Source organism: Schistosoma haematobium, chromosome 4 (genome assembly GCF_000699445.3).
Source record: "Schistosoma haematobium chromosome 4, whole genome shotgun sequence".
Classification (NCBI taxonomy): Eukaryota; Metazoa; Platyhelminthes; class Trematoda; order Strigeidida; family Schistosomatidae; genus Schistosoma; species Schistosoma haematobium.
In genome coordinates, this window is record NC_067199.1 from 7,397,261 (window position 1) to 7,422,500 (window position 25,240).

Here is a 25,240-nt window from a genome sequence, read left to right on the forward strand (position 1 = left end):
TAGGATAAAATATCAAACGAGAGAATAAAACAAATACTACATTGAGTAATCATTACATTGAATTAAAACGGAAGTAGTCTTGAACTAAATTCATAATAAGTAAATCAATCGAATTTTGACTTTTGCTTTCCATAATATCACTACTATGATATAAATTAAGAAAAAATATATCCAAAAAACAACTGAGCCGGCATCCAACAGTGTTAATGTCTAACTTCAACCAATCCACGAAGTTGAAGTTAGACACCGTTGGATGTCGGCCGTCTCAGTGGTCTAATGGTTAAGCGCTCGCTTGCGAGACTGATACGTCGTTGGTTCGAATCTCACTAGGGGCGGGATCGTGGATGCGCATTACTGAGCAGTACCATACTAGGACGAAACAGCCGCCAAGTGCTTCCAGATTTTCCATGGTGGTCTATCTTCAATTGACTCGTGATTCCAATGATTGAAATTACTAAAATCTTCATCAAACCCCTTTTGATAATATTCAAAAAACCTTAAAATTGGAACGTGTTAACCTTATATACATAATGATAATATTGAATAGTTAATTACGTGTTATCATATTATAAAATGATAATGGAATTTAATCTGAAGTGAACTTTTTTGCCTTTTTTCTCTTCTTTTTATTGAGTCTTCGTTTAGTTATTTTTTCTTTGTTTATTTTCTTTTCATCTTTCTGACATGATAAATTTTTATTATATTTTAAATTTAATTTTCATTTGATTAAATTAAGATCATCAAGGGATTAGTGGTATGATATTAAAATTGAATAAAGTAAGTCTATGAACTATGAAAAAGAATGTCGAAAATGAAAATAGATGAAACAACAACAACAACAAAGAAGGAATTTTTCATAATATTTAAATTTATTATTAAGTTTGATTTTATCAGAAGAGCCCACCATGGAAAACCTGGAACCACTAGACGGCTGTTTCGTCCTAGTATGGAACTCCTCAGCAATGCGCATCCACGATCTCGCCCACCACGAGATTCGAACCAAGGGCCTGTCAGTTTCGCACGCGAGCACTTAACTATTAGACCACTGAGACGGCCGGCATCCAACGGTGTTAATGTCTAACTTCAACCAATCCACCAAGTTGCGCTACCGTACACCATTGTCTTCAGTGAATTGAGATCTCACAACAGACCTGGTTTATTTTATTATTGTTATAACTTGTGGAGTTGTGACCTTATCAATGTGTAATGTAATGAGACCGTCAATTAGAGAACAGTGAATTATCAATCGGACCAATGACGTATAAAACAAGTACGATCAGTCTGGAGTCCTTATCGGTCCTGCTTTCTGCCTAGCCCTGCCTGTTAAGTTCAGAACACCAATCTCAGCCTCTGCGATATAAATCATTTATTTCAAACATACTGGGTTTATATATCAATCAAATAGACTACACCGTACCATGAAATGGAAAATAACATTTTTAGAGGATTTAGCCATAAGTGGCTGTGAATGTGGGAGACGGTATGTGGTGTACGCTACTTATATACACATAAGTAGTATATAACGATAGTCAGACATAGAATGTATTTCAGTAGACAGATAAAGAAGGAAAGAACGATAACGGAAGGTAATTGGTAGGAAAATGCAGACACAATGAAATTTGAGACGATCGACTGATATTTACGAAACAAACAGTCAACTTTGAGACAATGGATTTTAGTGAGATATTCTGTAATTTCGTGTTCTAACACGTTCGGTTGTTCTCAGTCGTGTTCTTATTCACGACAGTGATTACTAAACTGGACATAACTCAAGAATGATAAATCGTATTATAATAGTTCATGGGTCAGAATAAAGCTTATGATAAGAGGAACACGAATATGAATAGTTTAGTTACTTAAACATTATACAATAAGAATGTGTTGATAGCATTAGTCCAGAAATCGATTCCAACAGTTACTATTCATTATTCACATCGGGATATAAAAATTATAATTTTATTAACATAAAATTACATTTTTACAAAGAAGCTTTTGTTTTTTGATGAATTTCATTCATAAAATGGTTGAATGTTAAGTAGACGAAACAGATAGGTTTGAATTTAGGTTTTGTGCTAGTTGAGATTCATCGGTAAAAGTTAATGAAATTATGGATACGGTAGCTCAATAGTAACATTTAAAATTATGACACTAGGATATTGAGAGTTTGAATGCACATTAGTTATCAGTTCTTATAAAAGTAAAGACACTTTCTAGAAGGAAGTTTTAACCGTCATGAAAAATAGACCCAAGACTTCTTGTCGATTTTTTTCAACTGTCTAACATGTAAATATAGTTGACGCTATATAAAAACATTTAGATTAATAGTTATTTTGTAATCTGAGAGGGAACTCTATCATTACTTCAGAAATAAACAGATATCGAACTGATAACTTTGAAAAGTTTTTAATGGAGTTTCGTTCTCTAAGCTGGACGGTTTTGTCGTGGAGCTTTCATCGTTCTTCTGAACGACATCATCAGCACAAACTCCATCAAAATCATCCACCTGAGCTACAAATCTTCTCCACAATCTTAAAACATAATCACATTACTTGACTAAAACGGAAATCTAATCTACTGAATGGATACTTTGTTGATTTGAATCAGTTGGCTTTAGTAACTCAATATTATAAGGGGTTATCACTTGGTTTTATAATATTATAACATTTTATCTATCGGCCAGTATTTCATTATTTCATTTTATTTACTAGAAGCGTGCACAACGTACATGAAATCTTCAAAATCATTCTACAGAAAAGTGGAATCGGAAGTAGTATTATCTTCAGATTCATATTTTTGTTCATACTAATAAAAAGAAAAATATAAAATCTTGTAACTATCAAACTTACATACACAGGCTTTAGTAGTGATAAGTGAAAAATTCAAACTTCACTTGTTTTATCAACACTGGAAATCGAGTGTATTCAATTGACAGATTCTATTTCACTTCTACCTATTACCCAACATACAGTTCTCTTTACATTTAACTACGACCTTCAAGTTTCACGCTAAGCAAAGTATATTCAGGCTAAATAGTTAGAACTTAGTAGTTCTCATTTTATCTTTTACACAATCTATTTTAACTCCACCTGAATACCTTTTAAGGATTACTGCTAGTCCCAAAACGGTTAAAGGAAAAGGTTTGGGAATTTACTTGGCTACCTTATTCCGTAAAAAATAACCATGCTATAAAAACAATGGCCAGAAATACACACTAACGTCATCACTTTTGAAAACGTTTGGGGAAATATTTTACATTAATCAATTTCTTAAGATAAATAATGCATAACTTATTTGTATTGGTTGTTTGAATTTTCTTTTGATATTTAAGACTGTAACTGATAAGTTTATTTCGGCATGTGTGAAACCTGTCAGTATTGTTATGATATTGCCATTAAATGACAATCATTATAAGTGGAGTCAGATGGTCCTGAAATGAACATCAACTCTGAGATAAAGGTACATTCAGATGACGGGTCAGAGACAGTTGTGGTGTTTGTATGGACTAATGATTCATTTGTACTTGATGACTGCCCGATTTCGAATTCCAAATACAATAAGTTAGTTCGTGCTTATGTAATACTTTTTGGTTAAACTGCGTTATTTCTGGGATTCCTAATTTGTATAATAATTCAGATACTTCTGATTATCACAACAGTACATACCATGAGTACTCAATTCCACTGCTAAACACCATCCAGCTCTATTTAATATTATATAACGTCTTCTAATTATGTTCAATGAAGTTTATTTATTAATTCTGGTCAAAACTTTCTTTTTTTCACAATCATAATCAAACTTATTATAAATGAAAAGGCAAATCAAATATGAAATGTGCGTAATAGGTCTTATGAAAGTCCACAAATCCACAATTTAGAATGTTGAACATACTTCCGTATAAAAATATAGAACTTTGTTCATTTTTATCGAATACTGTTACTTTACTTATTTACGCCTGTTACTCTTTGTGGAGGAGCATAGGCTTTTCACCAGCGCTTTTCATCCAACCCTATGGAATACTGTACTTACAGATTCAATTGTATCGATTATGATGCGGTTCGTGTTTTCATACCCAACCTAATTTAAAAGTCATATCCTAAGGGGTGAACAAATGTAAATAATGATAAATCAATGCTAACATATACATTCAAAGATTATTTTAGAAGTATTCATTATTTAGATCACAATTATTATAGTAGTGAATAGTACATCACCTTATTTAAAGTCATACGATGTAGATCTGAATTTTATATGCAACCACGTTTTGACCTAATTACATCATTTATGATTATATACTGTTTTAAACGTCCTGATTGAAGTTATTAAGTTATCTTTATTTATACTTAGCTTTGAACGTGTTACTCATTATTAGCATTATATATTTTTTCGTAAAATAAATCAATTAGTTATTATTAGTAGTGAAACTAAAAAATTTAATGATAGTGATGCTGTCCTTTCTATTTTTCACTTCAATCTCACTGTCTTCATTTGGTCCATAATCGAATTAAGCTTACTTTAATTGTGTGTTATGTTCAAATGGAATTTGTTATATTTTCAGTCAGATCTTAAGATTGATTTCCAAAGTTTTTCGACCCGTATATCGTTTTAGATGCAATCATAAGTGAAAATTGTTGTTCTGAATGGGTTCATATCTTCAAATGACTCATTAAGATCACTATTAAAGTTTGCTGATGAATTTTTCAATGATCGACTGGTACAAAGGATTAGTCATATCGAGTACCGTCAAGACTGAATAATCGTGTTGAAAATCTTAGAAAATTCAGATTGCCGAAGTACCATTTCAACAATAGCATAGTTCAAAATGCTTCATCATCGACTTACCCTGACTTTTAACCTGCAATTCTGCTACATAAGGTGGTTTAACTGATGAAGTTGCTCAGTAGTGAGCTGCCAAAATCTTTTAGATTGTTCCAAGCAGAAATCCTACATGATCTACATTTTTATACAGTCAATATTTTTGTTTATTTCCACCCACATGAGTACACAAGAATTCATTAGTACAAATCCCTTTCACAATCTTCAGTCTTACAGGTTATATCTTCTCGGCCGGTAAAACAGAGACTTGGTTGTTTTACACCGAGACCAACTTTCGTCAAAATGGCTTGACAGAACAAAGCTGCTGCTCTTTTCAGTTTTACATAAGGATCAAGTGAGTGAACATATATCACCAAATATACAAATCACTCAAAAAGAGAGTAATAATCAGTGACCATTGCACATTCATCTTCATTTTGAAGTAAGCTGTCTAGTTCATGCCATCAACGACCACAAAGATTGACCGTGAATGAGAATTTTACTCTATCCTACTTCTTACTATCGTTCTTCTCTGAGATACTATAACGATTACAAATAACCACCTACTACCAACATTGCACTCTTACCAACAGTCAAAGACCACTTTTTGAGGCGGAAATGAATTCCAGTAAATAAGTATATTTCCAAATCATGCCAGATCCAATGCATCATATCGTATTTAGCACAACGTTGAAACTTCCAGAATTCATTTAATTACACAGTCGTTCACTGAACCTGGAGAACACCTAACCAACGTACAGACACAGTTCCTTCACTGTGATCCGTTCCATTTTGAACCCAGTCTATAGGTCTTCTTATCTAACCAGACCCACGTTATTGTACAAAGGTATTAATTCAACACAATCCGTCACTCCGATTACTGAAAGCCATTTAAGAAAGACTTGATATGGATTTGTACAGACAAACATAGCATGGCACTGAATTACACTGTAACAATTATGGTCTAGTGGTTATCCAACCTCCATAAACACAATTAAAATATTCTTCATTTTCAATTCATTTCCCGTTACACCAAAATAACCAATAACAGCTGATGATCATAAAGTTAAGCTGAACAACTGTGACTCGGAGTGGTCAAAACATCATAGTCTGAGAATGCTTAAGTGACTTTTGATCTTAACAGCATCCGTTTTTTTTCTATTTATGTTAACAGTGTTTTGATGTTTTGAACTTTGTTATACAAAATAATATAAAGTGTACGATTATTACTTCAAAGGTTTTTGAACCAACTTTATCGCGTTTTGGAACATTTTTACTAAAGCATACTCATACACTTCCCCATTTTGCGAGACTGTGATTAATGAAACAATATGCATTTCGTTCGTGCTTATTTCAATGTCACACAACTCTATAACAGAAATTTGGATAACTGCAGGGTACATATTCTGTGACAAGTGTTTAGTATTGGTGACCCTATTCATCCTATGCTTCTGGCTGACAAGGTTTGAAAGTCTTCATTAAAGGTTCCGTGAGTAATAACGCTGAAAAATACCTGAATTAGATAGCCCAAATATTATTAGACTCGGGATCCTCACCTAACCAATTTCAGTAATACGAACTGACCAAAGAAATACAAACAAGAAACAGAGTTGCCTCTTAGTCAGTATCTTATTTTCTAAAGAAGAGAGAACTATTTCTACTAACGTTTGTTAGTTGTACCAACCATGTCGTCTGAATTCGAAGTTTTTAAACGTTATAAATTACGACTGTGGCAAACGATTCGAGTATTTGATGTTGATGATAGCTATGCCAGTCTTAAAGGACTTTAACCTTGCGAAGACTATTGGAAAAGACTAATCACTAGATAACAACTTGTCATGCCGTAAAACATTTCTATTGATTCGGTTAAGCAGTTCGGAAATAACAGCTGACTATGCAGCTGGATAAAGTCAATTAAATATTTTTACAAACCATATTCTCGTTCTTTTACATTTATCATTGAATGTTACGGGAGAACTGTGGACATTTGGCTGATTAACGCTTTTTTATTGCATATTAATAATTTTACTGTGTTTTTGGATGTATTTGTTTAACGTAACTTTTGAACTTGCTTGTTTATATCGTTATTTTCGGGCATTTCGGTTTCTCTTTGTCACTGGCTTGGTATTTGGGAGTTTTTGCTCCGGGAACCTACAAAATTGAAGGTTTGTTTTGTAATTGTTATAATTATTGTTGTTAGAACGACATTTGGATCGACTATTTGTAAATTGCGAATAAACTTTGGTACATAAAGTGGACTTTGGTTCTATTGTTAATTTGGGTTCGTAAATTGCAAGTAAATCGATATACCGTACTTCAATAAAGGGAACGAGCAAAAACTTGGACGTACCAGTGTAGTGGCATTGGACCATAACCACACAATCCTCAAAGCTGAACACGAGACTACTCGGAAAATAGATATTCAATATTTAACACTGAGAAATACCTAACGATAGAAAAGGCGGGAGCAATGGGTTGAATGAATTAGAGTTGATCGAATGGCATGGCTCGGCCATGAGGGCGTGGTTCCTGATGAATTTTACCCCGTATCTTTTATTCATATTAAATATATTGTTCTATCTCTAGCCTAAGTTTGTTCTCTATCATTTGTTGGTAAGTGTCACAATGTAGTGAGTTGGTGTAGACGACGATGTAACTTCCACGTAAGATCTTATAGATTAGGCAGTTGTATCATGACAAATCTACAATTGTAGGATTAGGTCTATTATTAGAGCAGTACTAATATCATAGTAGACCATAATTCAACAACAGGAGGTTTATGTTAGCCTACTTCAGGATAAGCACACGCCTGGAAAGCCAATATTATGGGCTAAGCGAAGCGCAAAATCTTTGCTAAAGGTCAAACGAAGAACCTGGCATAAGTGGAAAGTCTCACTAAAGAATTAGGACCGTAGCTCATACTTGCGATTGAAAAAGAAATGCAACGCCTAAGTCTACAGCACTGGATGTGTTTCAGGTCAAACTAGCGACCAAAATGCAAACTTACTTCAAATATTTCCGTAAACTCATGACCAGAGAAAAGCCTACATACCAGAAAAACTGCACTCTTAGAGGTTCGGTTGGCAAACAACTCACCAGCTTGGAGATCTTTGCAAAGATCTTTGCTGTCAACTTTCACAAGGAACAATCTTAGATCCACTCTTCCTTTTAATTTGCATTAAAGAACCGTTAGATACAACTAGCTCGGAGGCACTGATCTATGTAAACGACGCAAAGATTCAGAAAAATCTAATTTTTCTACTCATTGGGATATTACAAATATACTGTTTATTCAAAGATCCAGATGTACATATGAAGCGAAGAGAAATCACTTGACCTTCAAAAGGACCTCACAATAACAAATGAATTAACAATAGACAATGGGTTAAGGCTTAACCTATCGAAATGTCATGTGATGAACATTATGACTCAATTGACACAGAGCATTTACATCCCCAATGAAAGCCCGCTCCTGACTGTCTCCTTAGAGCGTGATCTCGGGCTTAAAACCCCAGAAAGCCTAACCATCAACCCAAAATACATAGCGGATGCCGACTCAATACTTTACTTTATGATTAGATAACTTTAAGCGGTCACCCCACAGTTGTCTCTAACCCCAATTTGAAGTCTGCATTGTCATTGAACCTCTCCCTCCCCTTTAAAAGATATGTATTTCTTAGATGAAGGAAAGAAAAGGGCAGTAAAATAGGTGGGAAGTCTAAAATATGAATCTTGCGAGGACAGACTCTAATACCTAGGACCATTCTTGTTGAGCTACAAGAGAATATGAGGTGATCTAACGATGTCATATAACATATTAAGTACACCAAACCTCCCGAATACGAGCATATTACCAGAACATCAACACCACCCTCCTCAAGACAACTCTCGAAAAATTGCTCACCAATGAGAGAGTGTCTATGTTTTCGCACACTTTTTCTCATTATGCATTGTCTTCAGCTGGAATACTCTCTTTTAGCTGAAGTAACCCAAGCCCATCAGTGGATATATTTAGGAGGAGACTTGACAAACAAATACTCACCCATGGATTAATGTCTCCCACTTCGACCAGGATTGTCATACGCATGTCTTGTAAATTACTACGGTTATCGTTACTACACATCAGCAGCAACTTTATCTCCGTATACATTTTCGTTCCTTCTTCGTTCCTGCTAATGTGATAGTTGCTGGTATTCAGAAACCCTATTGCCTGAGACAATCGTACTCAGTCAAACTACTAGATATTTAAATCCGCAAATAACTACCAAAGTGAATAAAATTAGCAGAATCGCATGGCATGACTACTATTCACTGAGCATTACCAAATACCTGGAACCATACCGTGGCAAAAAAAGTTTATGCAGGTTGAAAAGTTTGTTTTAAACAATGATGTCATTAGTGAGAACAGCTGTCGCTTTTTTGAGCTTTCCAGGACGAAGATTAAAAACATTTTCGAAGTGAGGAATGAATAGTTCTAGGTATGCTTATGATAAAAATTATGACTAGGCGTATTTCAGAAGTGTAGCTCGTTCCAAAATAAAAAAGTCCAAACCTAAGTCAGATGTCAAGTTAGTGCTCACTACAAATCAGAAACGAGATTTGCTAGAGGCTTTCAAACTTCTAGATAATGAAGGATCAGGTCTTATTAAAGCGCGTGAAATAAAAGTTGCTTTGAGGGCTTTGGGTTTTGATCCAACAGCTGCTGACATCAGACAGATTATTTCAGAGCATGATCCCGAAAATAAAGGTATGTCAGTATGGCGTATTAAATTAAGTTTGAAGGTTTTATTGACTTTAAGGGTTTTCTTGATATTATGACGTCCAAAATGGTCGAAAAAAGTGACAAGGCAGATCTCATAAAGGCCTTCAGGATCTGTGATGACGACGACTCCGGTAAACTAACACTTTCAAAACTTAAACGCGCTGCCCAAATACTTGGAGAAGACATAACCGATGAAGAAATACAAGTAAGTCGTTGCCTGAAAGACAAAAATTGTTTTAATCCAAGGAATATGTCTGATCTGATAAATTGTGAAGGGAGTCGGTCACTAGATTACATAAATCGACTGATTTCCTTGGGCTCAAGACCAATTGCTAAGCTGCCGTTTCAGAGTTAAATGTCACATGAGACGGCTCAACCGTGTTGGTCTTCGCCAATAGATGAATTGACAGCATTAATAATAAGGGCAGTACATGGCTCGAGAATCCACACTATTTCTTTCTTTATACTGTGTTGTTGAGGTTATACTATTTTTCGAAGTTGTTGACAAAGGATGAGAACTTAATCAGAGTCAATTTAGGTTCGAGTAAAAGTAAATTGGATTCATGGTCTATTCTAACTTATCTATGATCAAATTTCTTATAAAATAGTACATCAAGTATATCTAAATCCTAATAAAGGATCTGTAGATCACCAATGCACGTGATCAGTGTCGATGACTGAGGTCCCACTCTGATTGGACTGGAATGATGAAACCAGCCAGCTTACGTAGAAGTCTGACCTCATTGTTAATGCCTAGCGTGGATTGCTGTTTTGTCTTATTCAGGTACCTTGATTACTTTGATCAGTTTCAGTTTCAGTTTGGGAAGGACAGGAGGCTCGATGGCCTATGTTAGTCCTGGCAATGGTGGTCTCTCAGTTGATCCAACTTTCTTTTGAAAGAGTCGACGGATGGAGCCTCAACCACGTGCTGAGGTAGTGAATTCCACTCGTTGATGATTCGATGGGAAAGTTGATGGTCAGCTGACAAGTAATTTGTTCTCGGCTTATGAACTTTTTTGGAGTGTCCTCGTAAATTCTCTGTTTTGAAAGACAAGAAATATGAGGGCATATCAGGTGCAAATTTGGAACTAAGCAATTTGAAAACTGTAATCAAGTCGCCTCTAGTTCTGCGATAAGACAACGGGAAAAGGTTCAGCTTGGCCAGTCGAGATTCATACGGAAGCTTCGCTATTCCGGGAATCAGCTTAGTCGCCGTTCTCTGAACCTTTTCCAGAAGCTCACTGTCTTTTTTTAAGCAGGGGCTAGCCGCTTGTATGCAGTACTCAAGTTTGGGACGTACGAACATTGTATACAAAGTCAAAAACTTTTTGACGTCGACATGACTAAAAACTCTACGTATTGACCATAACGTTCTAAAACCTTTGACGGCTATTGCACTGCAGTGTTCAGTAGTCTTTAAGTATTGGCTAACAATTACTCCTAAATCATTATGTGTCTGGTAGACAAGTGGCTCAGTGTTACTCATCGTGTATGTATCTGTGCCTTGATGACCGATATACATCACAACACACTTGAAAGTATTTATCGGCAACTGCCATGTTTGAGACCATTCAGATAACGTCTTCAGGTCATTTTGAAGTTCTAAGCTATCACTCTTACATCGTATCGTTTTCTATATCTTGACATCGTCAGCATACAGCAAGACCGATGATGATAGGAGACAAGGAAGGTCATTTACATACAAGAGGAATAGCACTGGCCCCAAAACTGTACCCTGGGGCACTCCACTAAGCACAGTTTCCCAGCTAGATAACTGAGTTCACCCTTACTCTTTGTTGACGCCCAACTAAGAAGTCTTTTATCCACATCAATAAATTGCCTCCAATCCCGACTCTTCTTAACTTATATAACAGCCGGTTGTGCGGAACTTTGTCAAAAACCTTACTGAAATCAATGAAGGCGACGTCTACAGGTAACTTTTGGTCCTTAAGAGCGCACCAGCTTTCACGAGCCACTAATAAGTTAGTGAGACAAGAGTAACCTATTCTGAAGCCGTGCTGCTTCTCCGAGAGGATCCGGTTTTTATCGAGATACTTAAACAGCTCCTTCCGAATAATCTTTTCTAAGATTTTAATAACCACACTAGTTAGGCTAACGGGGCGGTAGTTCTCAGGTTTGTGTTTCGTACCTGTTTTGAAGACAGGACTTACTATGGCGTTTTTCCAGTCTTTTAGTAAACGACCCTACATAACGGATAGGTTAAAGCATGTACTTAAAGGGCTTGCAACGAAGTTAGATAATTCCTTCAGTAGCCTAGGATGTAATTCATCGGACCCCGTGGATTTACCTATGTCAAGCTTATTTAGCAGACCAAAGACATCGAGTTCTTTAATGGTCACGCTATCCAGTGTATGTGGGGGGATCTGTATGCGCTGATGGGAAGGGTGCTTCTATGGTGTATACATTGCTGAAGTAGTTTGAGAACACTTGAGCCTTACCAAAGTCGTCCTCCACTAGTGACGTGGCAGTACTGTCTCATCATAGAGCAGGAATATTTCCTCTTCTCTTTGTCCTTTGGTTTATATAAGAATACAAGCGTTTAGGACATTCTATGGACTCCTTAACAATCTTTTCTTCGTACAACTTTCTAGACTTACAGAGGGTCGAGGCACAGGTATTCCGGACTTTTCTATACTGGGATTTAGTTTCATCAGTCCCCAGTAACCTAAATCTATCCCACATTTTCCTTTTCTTACGGAGAAGGATACGGACCTCCCTACTGAGCCATGGTGGTGAGTTTTTCGGCCGTTTTGGTATAGTCCAACGGATGTGGGGTGTGGTAACTTTTAAGTATGAATTTCGAAATGCGTCCCAGGCCGTTTCAATGGAGGACTCTGGGTCTATTGTCCAATCTATTAACGATGCTGAATGCGTGATGTCTGATATGTTTGCTTTCCAGACGTTGGGTCTGGACTGGACTGACGCGTGCTCGTGACTGGCAGTCATATGGAAGTCGAAAGTTAAAACTGCGTGGTCACTTTTACCTAGGGGTGGCATATGATGGAGGTTCGCAACATCATCCTCATAGTGAGTCAGTATAAGATCTAATAAGGATGATTCAGTGTCCGGATCTCACCTTGTCGCTTCTTTCACATGTTGCACTAGAGCACATGTGATAACCGCATCAACCAGTTCCTGCTCAAAAGAATTCTCCGACGATTTAGTTCGCAGATTTTCCCAGTCTACCATAGGTGCATTGAAGTCCCCTAGGATTAGACATCGACCACTTTGGGACCAAGTATTGAGACTGCTTAACAGGATCTCATTTGCCTCACAGCTTGGACTGCGATAGACCAAACCAATCAGAAGCTCTTGTCCCTTGCATTTTAAGCGAAGACTAACTAATTCACACGTCCCACTTTCATGGGATACACTATCGATAATGACCGTATAACACAAACAACAATGTTATATAAGTGTATTTGTAAGAGTAGGTACAAGAAACAGTGCGACTACTGCCTCATGAACCAGTTCATGGCGTTTAATTGAGTAATATGGGTTGCTTGTCCTTAAGCTTGACGAGGGTCGGTGAACTGCTTGATATTCATTGACCAGACCTCCGGGTGACATAGATAGGGTCTAGTGACATTACACTAACCCTACGGATCAAAAGCTATGTCATGTTCAAGCGACCAGTTATACTATCGACTAGGATGATAGTGAAGATGCCACAGGTATTCGGAGGTTGACAATGCTTTAACCAGTAACACCTTCTATGAATCGTACCCATCAAGTGAAATCAAAAGACAGAAGCCAGGAGGTTCGAAGATATATTTGATAGGTCACTACAAATGTATCGAGGATCGACTGACATAGACTGGTTAGCGATTGCAAGGGATGTTGAGCACGGCGTCCTCACTCGTGATCTGGTGCAGATGGATGACGGAACGCCTTCAGCTAGGCGAGTCCATTAAAATTAATGTGGTCAGCATCCAATGTAGAAGACTTACCGAGCTATTTATCTTGGGTATTTATTTACCGCTACAATAGGCTCTCATCACAATCAAACACTAGAACTGTCAAATCAAAACTCCATCACCTGTTCTTACTTTTAGAAATGGTTGTTTCACCTCCTTAGTCCATTACCAATATGTTTCTACACAGTACAAGATTAAATTGTGGTTGTCTTACTTGCCTAATAATAAGTTTTAAATATCTCACAGATATAAAGGTTGACATGAGTCAGAAACAGACGAGAAAGTTTTGAGTGTCTGAGCTGGAGTTACGATAGCTCAAATCCACTGAGTGTTAACAGAACACAGCTTATTCACCAAGCAACCAATATACCCAAGTAATTCATCCCCCATTGTTCAGACAAATCCTGGATTAAACTGATCCTGGAAAACCACTATATCTTATGGAAGGTTAAATAATTATTTTACACGATGTGAAGTTTTATTAACCACACTAGTACTAAATTCAACGACTATCATTTTATTAAAATCTGAAAATGGACTTCTGTAAGTTATTCATATGTTTATTTCTGTGTCCATCTAGGAAATGATTGACGAAGCGGATAAAAATGGTGATGGAGAGGTTAGTGAAGAGGAATTTCTGTGGATTATGCGTAAAACAAATATTTTTTAAAGTGAAATCAAAGATCAAAATTTTTCCATTTCTTAAAGAAAGATATTTTTTGACATTTGCTACATATTAGTAATTGTATTAATCAATTCTGTGTAATTATGACGATTCACTTTTTAATAACTTGATCTTTGTAAAAAAAAAAATCACCTTTGTATTTTAGACATAAGATATAAATAATTCGAAATCAGTATTTTAGTAACGCTATGACTATTATCAATCGATATTGCAAAGTAATCACTTTCTTGAGCCTATTAAACAAATACACACAAGTGGATACTTAATTATAAATCAATAACTCAATATATTCATCGCTCAGACGTATGTTATGCTCAAAGTTTTAGCTCTTACTACCTAAAAAGTCCATCGGTCAGTACCAAACAAAAAATTAAACTGTTAAACGGATTTCTCCTTTTAATTTTAATAAAATTCATTATTTTTATTTATGTTTATAATGACAGTATTAACTTTTGTTGTATTTTCAACAGTATAGTTGTTCATCAGGTTGAACAGTTTAACATAGATGATTGATGCTTTCTGTCCGATCTTTTAAGTATTGTTATTATTAGTTATAAAATATATGACATTCGCTGTTCAAAATGATTTGGTTGAGACATAGAGGAGATGATTCTTCTATTGCTTACCCAAAGATAAGATTCTTAAATTGGCTATGCATATTTTGAAAATGTCTTTAATCGATACTTAGTAGATGTTGGATTAGGGCTATTTAGTAATTATCATTTTACCTATAAAACTGTTAAATACAATAGATTAGATTTCTTCATTTTTGTTTGACTGTTAAGATAGAACAAATCCCTAAGAAAGGTTCATAAATGGTGACTTAAAAATGTAACTTATACGCACCAGACATTGAAAAGTTGAATATGCGATAATCACGCGTCGGTACTGCCATACAATATGGTAAACTTTAATAATGGTAATGTTAGGAAAACATTCCACCAATGAGGGAAACGATTGATACAATATCGTTGAAGTGAACTAATGGGTTTTATATCAAAAATACTAAATATTTTAATAAAATAGATTCTTTAAGATGAGGACGATAGTCCGCCATTAGCAAATATTCTTTTACAAAAATAATAAACCAAAACGATTAAATATCATCAACCGTATAATCTTTGCAAAACTTCCGGAGCAGTAACTGAGTTGCGCTTAAAAATGCGGAAACTAAAAGATAAGGTTTTTCTAACCGAGGTTCTTTTATGAAAAAATAAACAAATTTTAAGTATTGATTGTGAAACTTTAGAGTGTTAGTTACACCGTAAACAGCACACCAAATCTAAACATCCGAATAAAAACCAATTTTACGAGCAGTTTTCGGTAACGAAGAAGTAAAAGTTATCATGAAAATCATAGAAAAATCTGAATAAATGTCACCATACTGAATAATTTTCAGTATTATAGAGATTTGATTACAAAAAGGAAGAATTAGTGATGTTGATAAAAATAATTGGCACATTCCGAATCAGCTTTTGAAGAACGTTTTATTCATTAGAGAAAAAGCTTAAACTATTAATCCGTTTGAAGAATATGAATAATGCGATAAGACGAAGATGATCGAAATTATGTGATATATTTGCGCAATACTTTTTGAACAATATGATCACATACTTGTCAAGACATTATATCTAAAAAACAAAAGGTCAACTGGACGAATTTAATAAATCGTCTGACAGAAAGCCTCAGTCGGTTTCTTAATTGCTAGTAACCCCAGGGTGAAATCTACACGGCAACTTGAACATGAGAGAAGAAGCGCGAAATGTGGAAAAACGCTTTACTTCAGGGTTTGTTCATGTACAAATAACTGAGGGTATTCATTGCATTTCAGACGGCCTTGGGCTTTTGAAAAGTTTTGGAACTCTTTTAAAGATAGCAGCAGGGTGGGTAATCGTCCAATCAGAAACATGACACCTTACTCTTCACTTTCTAGGTGTTTCTGAGAAACTACTGAATTCTGATTGGATAAAATATTTCCTGGCGTTTTCAGGACTCCTTTGGGCTTCTTCAAGGAACTTTCTGGATCACTGCAACAAAATCAAAAGACAAACGGTAACAAAGATAATTATAGAACACACTCAAACGATGTGAAAACTATGCTGAATAATAAATCAGTACTGACAGGGAAGGTTAAGGGTAAGAATAAACTGTTTTTGAACATATAAGGGGGTCCTAGTTTTCGTATAATCGACGCTCCAATGAACACCAGTGGATGCCTTTCAAAGATTTTATACAAAACTACATAGGCTGACTTGACATCAACCATATAACCAGGCTCAACTAAGTGTTTCGCAATGGAGGATGATATTCGTCTATCCAGCGATCTTAGTTGACCATTCGAATTCATTTGGTTTTGCAGCCTTTAAGGTATGTGATCAATCGCCCTTACTTGCAGCTCAAAATTGCCTCTCCGTACGTACATGTTTCCGTACATATATGTGAATCAATAGACTCAATGGGATGTGACACAATTGCTTACACGTTGCTTGGGCTTTTGGTGTAACACAGACCTTGAGTTGTTGAGAATGACGAGTTGGCCTGCATAAAATGCTATACTGATAGCTTATTTAAGTCTCTATTTCAACATTAGACTATTTAAGTCACCTCTAAAAAGTAAGGCAATTTAGAGTTATTTTTGGGTGCCAAAATCATCATAGGTCTAATCATACTGCTACCTATCCAAAGGCTTATAAACTTCAATTAGTAACCATTATTCAGTATCTCAGTTAAGAGCTTCGTGTCTCCCTCACGGTATCGTTAGTACAGATACGATTGGTTAAGTGGAATAAGCCCTTTATTATTTATTTATTGAGGTAGATTTTCTACATACACCATAAACATATTGGCCAGTAACGGTCCCAAAGGACTATCTATAAATACGCGATCAATCAGTCAAAAAGCTTCTTCTAAAAAACGAAATTCATATGGTCAGTACGTAGTTATTATAAGTATTTAGGAGCTCTTACGGGAAATGGGAACGGGACAACCAAATGTATATAACACAAAATTACAGGACTTGTTAATAAAATCTAACAATCCTATAGTAAATGCTTAATTTGCAAAATGTCCACCAATCGCCTCAAAATGACTCAGGCTTCCTTGTTCTTACATTTTCATACAAATTGCATCCTGTTTCGATTCTTTACTGTTCGATCCTCTTGTCTCTCTACTGCCGGACCTTCTGTTCACGATTAACATCATATACTACTTATGTCAATATAGGTAGCACACACCACAACACAAAATATCAATAGTCTTTCTAAGAGGTATATTCGTAAATAAAGTGTTTACATCAAAGCATAACATTATCTTAGTGTTTATACTATTATTCACTAGGTAAATAATTAATTCAAGTGAGTTTTTCGAAGAATACTCACAAATATGGTTTCGGATAGTGTTTAATACGACCAGGACTACAGAACTAAACAAGTGTGATATCAGTCACCACTGAGTGATCAATCAATGTAAATATCTGTCGTGCAGGAAGTCAGTCGTAGTCCAAAAGAGTTTATGCTGATGTTCTCAACTGTAAAGATTGGTGGTGTGGGTTCAAATTTCACAGAAAGCACCGATTATCTTTGGATTGCAGATACACTTTACTGACGATTGCTAGCAAGCAAGAAACGTACACTGAGGAGGGTTTCCTTCTTAGTGTATGCCTTCTACCAACATCACAACACATTTAAATATAAAGGTACGAATTGAAACATAATTCGACATCATAGGCAATTAGAAAATGAAACTTCTGAGCTAATTATACTCTAACAGAAATAAAACATGGCTATGAAGCTTCATTATTCCCAGTCATGTCTAAATACGTTTCTAAAAATACCGGATTCAAATATAAAATTACACATGAAAAGCGTGCACTATATTCCGGTCACTTCACCATTCACAATTACTCACGGATTTATTTGATGAACATTTCAAAATTCAAGTCTTTTATTTATAAAATGCAATTTCCTGTGAATGTGGCTACCTCTTTTGGGTAATTTAGTCAGTCTTTTAACTGTAGAATCTGATAAGAGTTTATTCAACCAAATTTATATTATTCATTCATACATCTGTGGTTTATCATGCTATACACTTTTAAGCACTTATAAACATTTTACCCAGAGTTGGATAGTGGTAAGCAGTGGTACCCAGGACACACTGAACATTGGAAATATATTACAATTGAAACTTCTTGATAGATTATGTATGATATACATAAAGTTCAGTACAATAAATAATCAGAGCTCTGGTTTAGGATGATGAAAAGAGTTTTGGATCTTAACCACATCTGTCTTTCTTAAACATGGAAAGATAGTAAAAAACTGGGAGAGTTCTAATTCGTTGTTTAAAAGTGTGACATTTTATGTATATTAACCTATAACTGGGGCTAAGAGTTTTAGTTAACCAGTGAATTCATAAACATAACTGTCAAATGCTAATAACCTAAATAGACCACTGAGTTTGACTGAAAAGAACAAAGAATGAAACTTCTCATTGAAAATAAACTGATGTAATGTGAGGTTATAACATGCAGATGATAACCACATGTAAGATGACAGGAATGTAAGAATATATAGATAAATAATCTGTCATATTAAGACCCATCCATTTTCATAGGACAAAAGATAGGCAAAAATATATTTGGTAAATTATTTTATGTGGTGGGGAGATCGACATTTGATTAATGTTTTTTTCGATGCATAATGACAACGACCACTATATCTCTGAATGTGCTCTTTTGTAACTTGTACAGCGAAATGTCGTAAACGCTTCACAATCTCACCTGAATAGGTTGTAGTGACTTACTTTTATCACGAGAACACGACTGGTTTAATGAAAACAATTATTATTATAACCAACTGTACCAGTGCTTGATTTAATGTGCTCTTTGTTTAACTGTGCTAATGACAGCTATATTGTGCTTCCATTATTATTCTTACACTTTGATTGTGACCTCGTGCTAATTCGGTTACGCTCAGTAACCAAGCTTGTATCCTGGCGCGATCTCGGTATTCTTTCGATACCACGAGATCGCCAGCAAATATATCTCGACTCGGTCCATTAACTGCCTTCTGATATTTGGCTTCCGGGGATTTTATGGATATCCTGGCACGCGTTCCTTTGTAGTGGTGTTCATAGTCAATCTCGACTCAACACCATGCTACAAGGTCATGCGATTTATAGGCAAATTGATGTGCTAAAACAAAAATGAAACAGCAAACTTGTTGGAATATCCAGACATTCAAGCAAGCCGCCCAAAGCGTCCTCCAACTATCTTCAACTCTAAACATTGCTCCCGTAGTAATCGGTGGTTAGGTATGCGTATCACATGGCCCAGCCACCTCACTAGTTGTAGATTCATAACCTCATCAATTGATTTACCAGCATTCATTAATGCCTGGAGTCTAATCTCATTATTACTTACTCGGTGATCACAGCAGATGTGAGCAATATTTCTTAGACATCTGTGACCAAACAACATGAAGAACTTGATACACATGACGTTGGTAACTACTCAGTAAATACACCTAATTTATACAGAGGGTCAATCACGGCCCAAATACCTCAATTTTAGGGCCGTTGATTGGGAAGCTGAACGAAACGGGATCAAATCGGCTGGAAGCATCGGTAACCTTTATGGTACAAGTATACCCAACTGACGAGAGCCCGATAGCAAGAAATCTACGTCGAGCAGGGTGTTTTGTCGACTACCTCCAACTGTCATCAACTCCAAACTAAGCACTTCTCCAAAATTATCCACATTTCACTGTATGGTGCACATAGACCTCATATGGTTACTATTAAAGGTTAATAGTCGTCACAAAACATGCTTCTGTATCAGATTATAACTGGACATTAAAAACGGATTTTAGCTCAATATCATTTGCACTGGTGTGATAATTAGAAGTATTTGAATTACTGTACGGATGAGGAGTTGGTCCACCAGGGTGCTTGGTACCTGTGTGGTTGCGCCACAGGATTGAGCTGTACTATTCAGATTGTAGCGTTAAAGCCTATACGGTGTCTGGTTCTCCTGTGAGGCGGGTTTGAGCTGTACTGCTCGGTTTATAAAATGTAAGCCTGGGTTGTCTCTGGCTCTCCTCTTAAACGGGATTGAGCTGTACTGTTTGGGTTGTCATGTGAAAGTCTGGATTGTGATTAAGCTCTAAATGAAAACAATGTTTCATTAGATCTTTTTGAAGCTAACAGTTAAAAATTTAGTGATATTTTTTCGACTAGATTGTATCAGTTGGATCACCACCGAAAGCTAAGAACAAATACTGAACAGATACTTCAGCTTAATTTGATACTTGCTTACAGATCTTTTCACACACATGAACCTACACAGAGACGAAGTTTACCTACCGACATTTTTTTAGGATAAAATGTAGATTCATTTTTTAATATGTATTAATTGAGTTATTAGAAAACTTAGAGATGAAATTCTTCTAAATATGATTCAACAAGATCATATGACTCTATTTCCTGTTACCAAAGTTTGCAATCATCTGGTGAAACTTGAACCTTCTAATTAGTTTTATATTTTACCACGTAAGACATTATATCATAATTTATACGAATATTGTTTGTGTTCCTTCAATCGTTCATTCAATTGCCTGGATGTTTCTACAACATATGTATCATTACAGTCATGACAGTGAATCTCATACACAATGTTCTGTTGTTCTTCCTTTGTTAAGTTGTCCTTATATCATAATGTTTTCCGTAATTGAAATAAAAGAAATAATGATTGAATTCTCTGTAATTGAAAGTTTAGATTGTTAAATCATTGATTCACATTCAAATCATTAAACTTAATTAAGATTAAACCAATTTTCAAAGGGTCAGTTTTTTCTAATTTGGAAAAAAAAGGCTTAAATAAAGGCACAAATTCTTTTATTGTTGGCTCAAAAAAGTACAAAAACGTATGCAAATTAAGTGTATATTCACATATTTTGTTGTATAATTAAGTGAATGTGTCGTAATTGAATTCTTTTGAAATTTTTTTTTGTTATGTATTGAACTAGAATTAATTGTATGCCAACTACGAGACAGTGTTACTGTCTACGGTAATTTATGTATATATATACTTCATATATGTGTATTTTAATTAAAAGTTACTTTGATTATTCGCTCTAAAGTCTAGTCTTTAGGAATCAATAAAGTGATATGTATATGGATAGTATAATATAGTTGATTTTAAAGTAACTAACTAACTAACTAGTCAATAAAGACCAAAGTGTTCTTGTTAAGTTGTAGGAAGGAGTACATAAGAAACTTTGAATTTAGTTTACGTGTTGGCTGAAAATAATAAGTGAGGTGTAACTGGTTTTTTTAAGGGACTGATTCTCTTTGTGTGATCACTTAGCTTTACTTTCTAAGGTATTGCCACTAAGTTATTGGGGCTGTAATACATTTCATGTAGGGCTAAGATATTTGAATTCATTGGTCACCGAACTACATCATGGAGTGGTTACCCTTGTCGCATTTGTCTAATCAATTATTCTAAAGTGAACTACCAACTGCTTTCATACACCTAACATTTCAACAAAATATATGTGATGACAAGTTACCTGGTTTGGTGGTTATGTTGCATGTTGACAGATAGAATTCGATCACTACTAAAGAACGAGACGAATATGACATCGGTCATCATTTAGGGATCATTGAATTGTAAACATATGTTCTTGTATAGTTTCAAACTCCTCAACAGGAACTCGGATTCTTCGGTTCTTGAGAATAGCAGAATGTATTCAAATCGCTTATTAGGAACTATATTCCTCCTTTGTTGTCCTGCACTGATGTGGTTTGCATATAACTGATTAAAATTTATCATATCGCAATAATACTTTTTTTGAATCATAAGAGTTATGAAATCCAATGTCTTTTTTATTTGAAACTTCAAGTTCATTTCACTTCTTCAGTGAGTGATACAAACTTTATCTTCAGATTTCGTTTTCCTGTTCGAATCCATAAGGTATGTTAAGGACGGTTTTGCTTCAATATTTTTGATGACAATAGGGAGTAAAACAGCCGAGGAGGACAACAATTTTTCTTATCTCAGAAGTCTCACCAACTTTGATGGTTTGGTGGCCAGCAAATTTTTGACAAGAAAACAAGTAACTTTCTTAGATTTTTGCGAACTTGCTCCATTTGCGAATCAGACGCGACATTTGTCTATCATTAAAATGAAGATTACAATACACAACGCTTCACTCTGTAATAATCTAAATCGTGTGATATATGGTCTGTGAAATCAGAAAGCACATATATCTCACTTTTTGAAGAGACTACAAATCTTTATCGACTGTAGTGATTAGAATATGTGTTACCCATTACCACAGTGTTGTGTAATGCTCACTAAAGTAGGTAGGCCAATGTACAATAATAACCCATGAATAAACTGACTTCTTATGTTAATATACGATCGAAGATATTTAGTATTATGGCGCAAAATCGTTCATAATGATATATTTGTATTCACTCCTTGTCTTTCTCTAAATCTTCGAACATATTTTATCTCCAGTTTTCTATTCTTTACTCCAATTTGTTACATGTCAAGTGTTTAGAACTATAATATAACTGATACTATCTCACTTATCATATTGATAATTTTGTCATTGACTATACCGATTTTGTAGTATACAAATCTTAACTGATATACAGTTACTCCAAGTTAATTATAATTCATTAACTGATTAAATAATTTTTAAAACTTTCATTCATGTTAAATAATCACTTTTCATATTACATCATATTGACAGATCTCCTTGAAATCATGAACTGATCGATGTCAAACCAGCATTAAAAACCTAGAAGCACTGGACAGCCATTTCATCCTGATTCGGAAATCTTCAGCAGTGTATATCCAAGATATCACACAAAGGACTCGAACTTACCACCTTCGGAATCACACGCAAATACCTAACCTCTAGACCACTGAGTCGGCATACAACGGTATTAATGTCTAACTTCGACCAAACCATGGTGTATCGAGACTATCTTCCATAATCTTCGGTTGGTAACTGTCTGACACCCAACACGATTGAACCCCTCTGGTTACGGCGACATCGCGAACCGGTTGAACTTAGAAATTAACACCGTCGTATGCCGATTCGGTCTAGAGGTTAAGCATTTGCGCGTGATTCCGAAGGTGCCGGGTTCGATTGTCATGCGTGATATCTTGGATGTGTACTGCTAAAGACTCCTGAACAAGGACGAACCGGCCGTCCAGTACCTTATGTTTTCAATGGTAGTCTGACATTAATTTGTTCATGATTTCACTGAAATTCAACGATCTCCACACCCCAAACTGAATATCGACAGATATTTAATTGTAGTCCCACCAAATGGAAGTGATTAAAAGTAATTATTTACGACGATATACAAATAAACAGTATGTAATAAAAATATAAAGGTAAATAAAATTGAGATTAGATGGTGGTTGGAGGTAGTCAACAGGAAACCCTGGACCCGGGTTTCGTGCTACTTGGCACTCGTCAGCAAGGTGTACCCGTAATCTTGAGGGAACTGGTGCTCCCTGGCGAATTCGATCTCGTGTCACCCAGCTTCACAGTCAGAGACGTTACCACTGAGCTATCCGGACCGTGACCGACCTCCTGTAGACTGAGATGTAATCACAATTGATCGATCACTTGGTGGCGGTCAATGTCATGCATGTCTAGTCCTTATTAGAGCAGATCGAATGAGATCGATCATGTTGCAATGTGGCCACCAGTCTAGGTGACTCGACACTGCAGGTACACCTTGCTGACGAGTGCCAAGTAGTACGAAACCCTGGTCTAGGGTTTCTTGTTGACTACCTCCAACCACCATCTAACCTCAATATATAGTCCCGCAGTGTCGCGTCACCTGGACTGCTGGCCACATTGCAACATGATCGATAGCATTCGATCTGCATTAATAAGGACTAGACACGCATGACATTGATCGCCAGTCAGTGATTAGTCAATTGTGAGGTAACTAAAATATATTTATTTTTTTTGGATAAAAACAAATAAGATATTTTGTTTTATGTAAATAAACATAAACATGACGAAATATGAAATGAAAAGGTATAACACAGTTTAGTAGTAGTAGTAGTAGTAGTAGTAGTAGTAGTAGTAGTAGTAGTAGTAGTAGTAGTAGTAGTAGTAGTAGTAGTAGTAGTAGTAGTAGTAGTAGTAGTAGTAGTAGTAGTAGTAGTAGTAGTAGTAGTAGTAGTAGTAGTAGTAGTAGTAGTAGTAGTAGTAGTAGTAGTAGTAGTAGTAGTAGTAGTAGTAGTAGTAGTAGTAGTAGTAGTAGTAGTAGTAGTAGTAGTAGTAGTAGTAGTAGTAGTAGTAGTAGTAGTAGTAGTAGTAGTAGTAGTAGTAGTAGTAGTAGTAGTAGTAGTAGTAGTAGTAGTAGTAGTAGTAGTAGTAGTAGTAGTAGTAGTAGTAGTAGTAGTAGTAGTAGTAGTAGTAGTAGTAGTAGTAGTAGTAGTAGTAGTAGTAGTAGTAGTAGTAGTAGTAGTAGTAGTAGTAGTAGTAGTAGTAGTAGTAGTAGTAGTAGTAGTAGTAGTAGTAGTAGTAGTAGTAGTAGTAGTAGTAGTAGTAGTAGTAGTAGTAGTAGTAGTAGTAGTAGTAGTAGTAGTAGTAGTAGTAGTAGTAGTAGTAGTAGTAGTAGTAGTAGTAGTAGTAGTAGTAGTAGTAGTAGTAGTAGTAGTAGTAGTAGTAGTAGTAGTAGTAGTAGTAGTAGTAGTAGTAGTAGTAGTAGTAGTAGTAGTAGTAGTAGTAGTAGTAGTAGTAGTAGTAGTAGTAGTAGTAGTAGTAGTAGTAGTAGTAGTAGTAGTAGTAGTAGTAGTAGTAGTAGTAGTAGTAGTAGTAGTTTAGTAGTAGTAGTAGTAGTAGTAGTAGTAGTAGTAGTAGTAGTAGTAGTAGTAGTAGTAGTAGTAGTAGTAGTAGTAGTAGTAGTAGTAGTAGTAGTAGTAGTAGTAGTAGTAGTAGTAGTAGTAGTAGTAGTAGTAGTAGTAGTAGTAGTAGTAGTAGTAGTAGTAGTAGTAGTAGTAGT

At 35.6% G+C, this 25,240-nt stretch overlaps 1 protein-coding gene across 1 annotated transcript; it reads left to right on the top strand.

Moving 5' to 3' along the window:
• Positions 1-9,276: 9,276 nt before the first annotated feature.
• MS3_00007293 (uncharacterized protein) lies at positions 9,277-14,626 on the top strand (the record flags this gene model as incomplete). The annotated part of the gene is made up of 4 exons (XM_012941770.3): positions 9,277-9,290; positions 9,330-9,559; positions 9,595-9,779; positions 14,093-14,626. The coding sequence occupies 4 exons, from the start codon at positions 9,277-9,279 to the stop codon at positions 14,180-14,182; spliced, it is 519 nt and encodes a 172-aa protein (XP_012797224.2). The 3' UTR covers positions 14,183-14,626.
• Between the last annotated feature and the right edge of the window lie 10,614 nt (positions 14,627-25,240).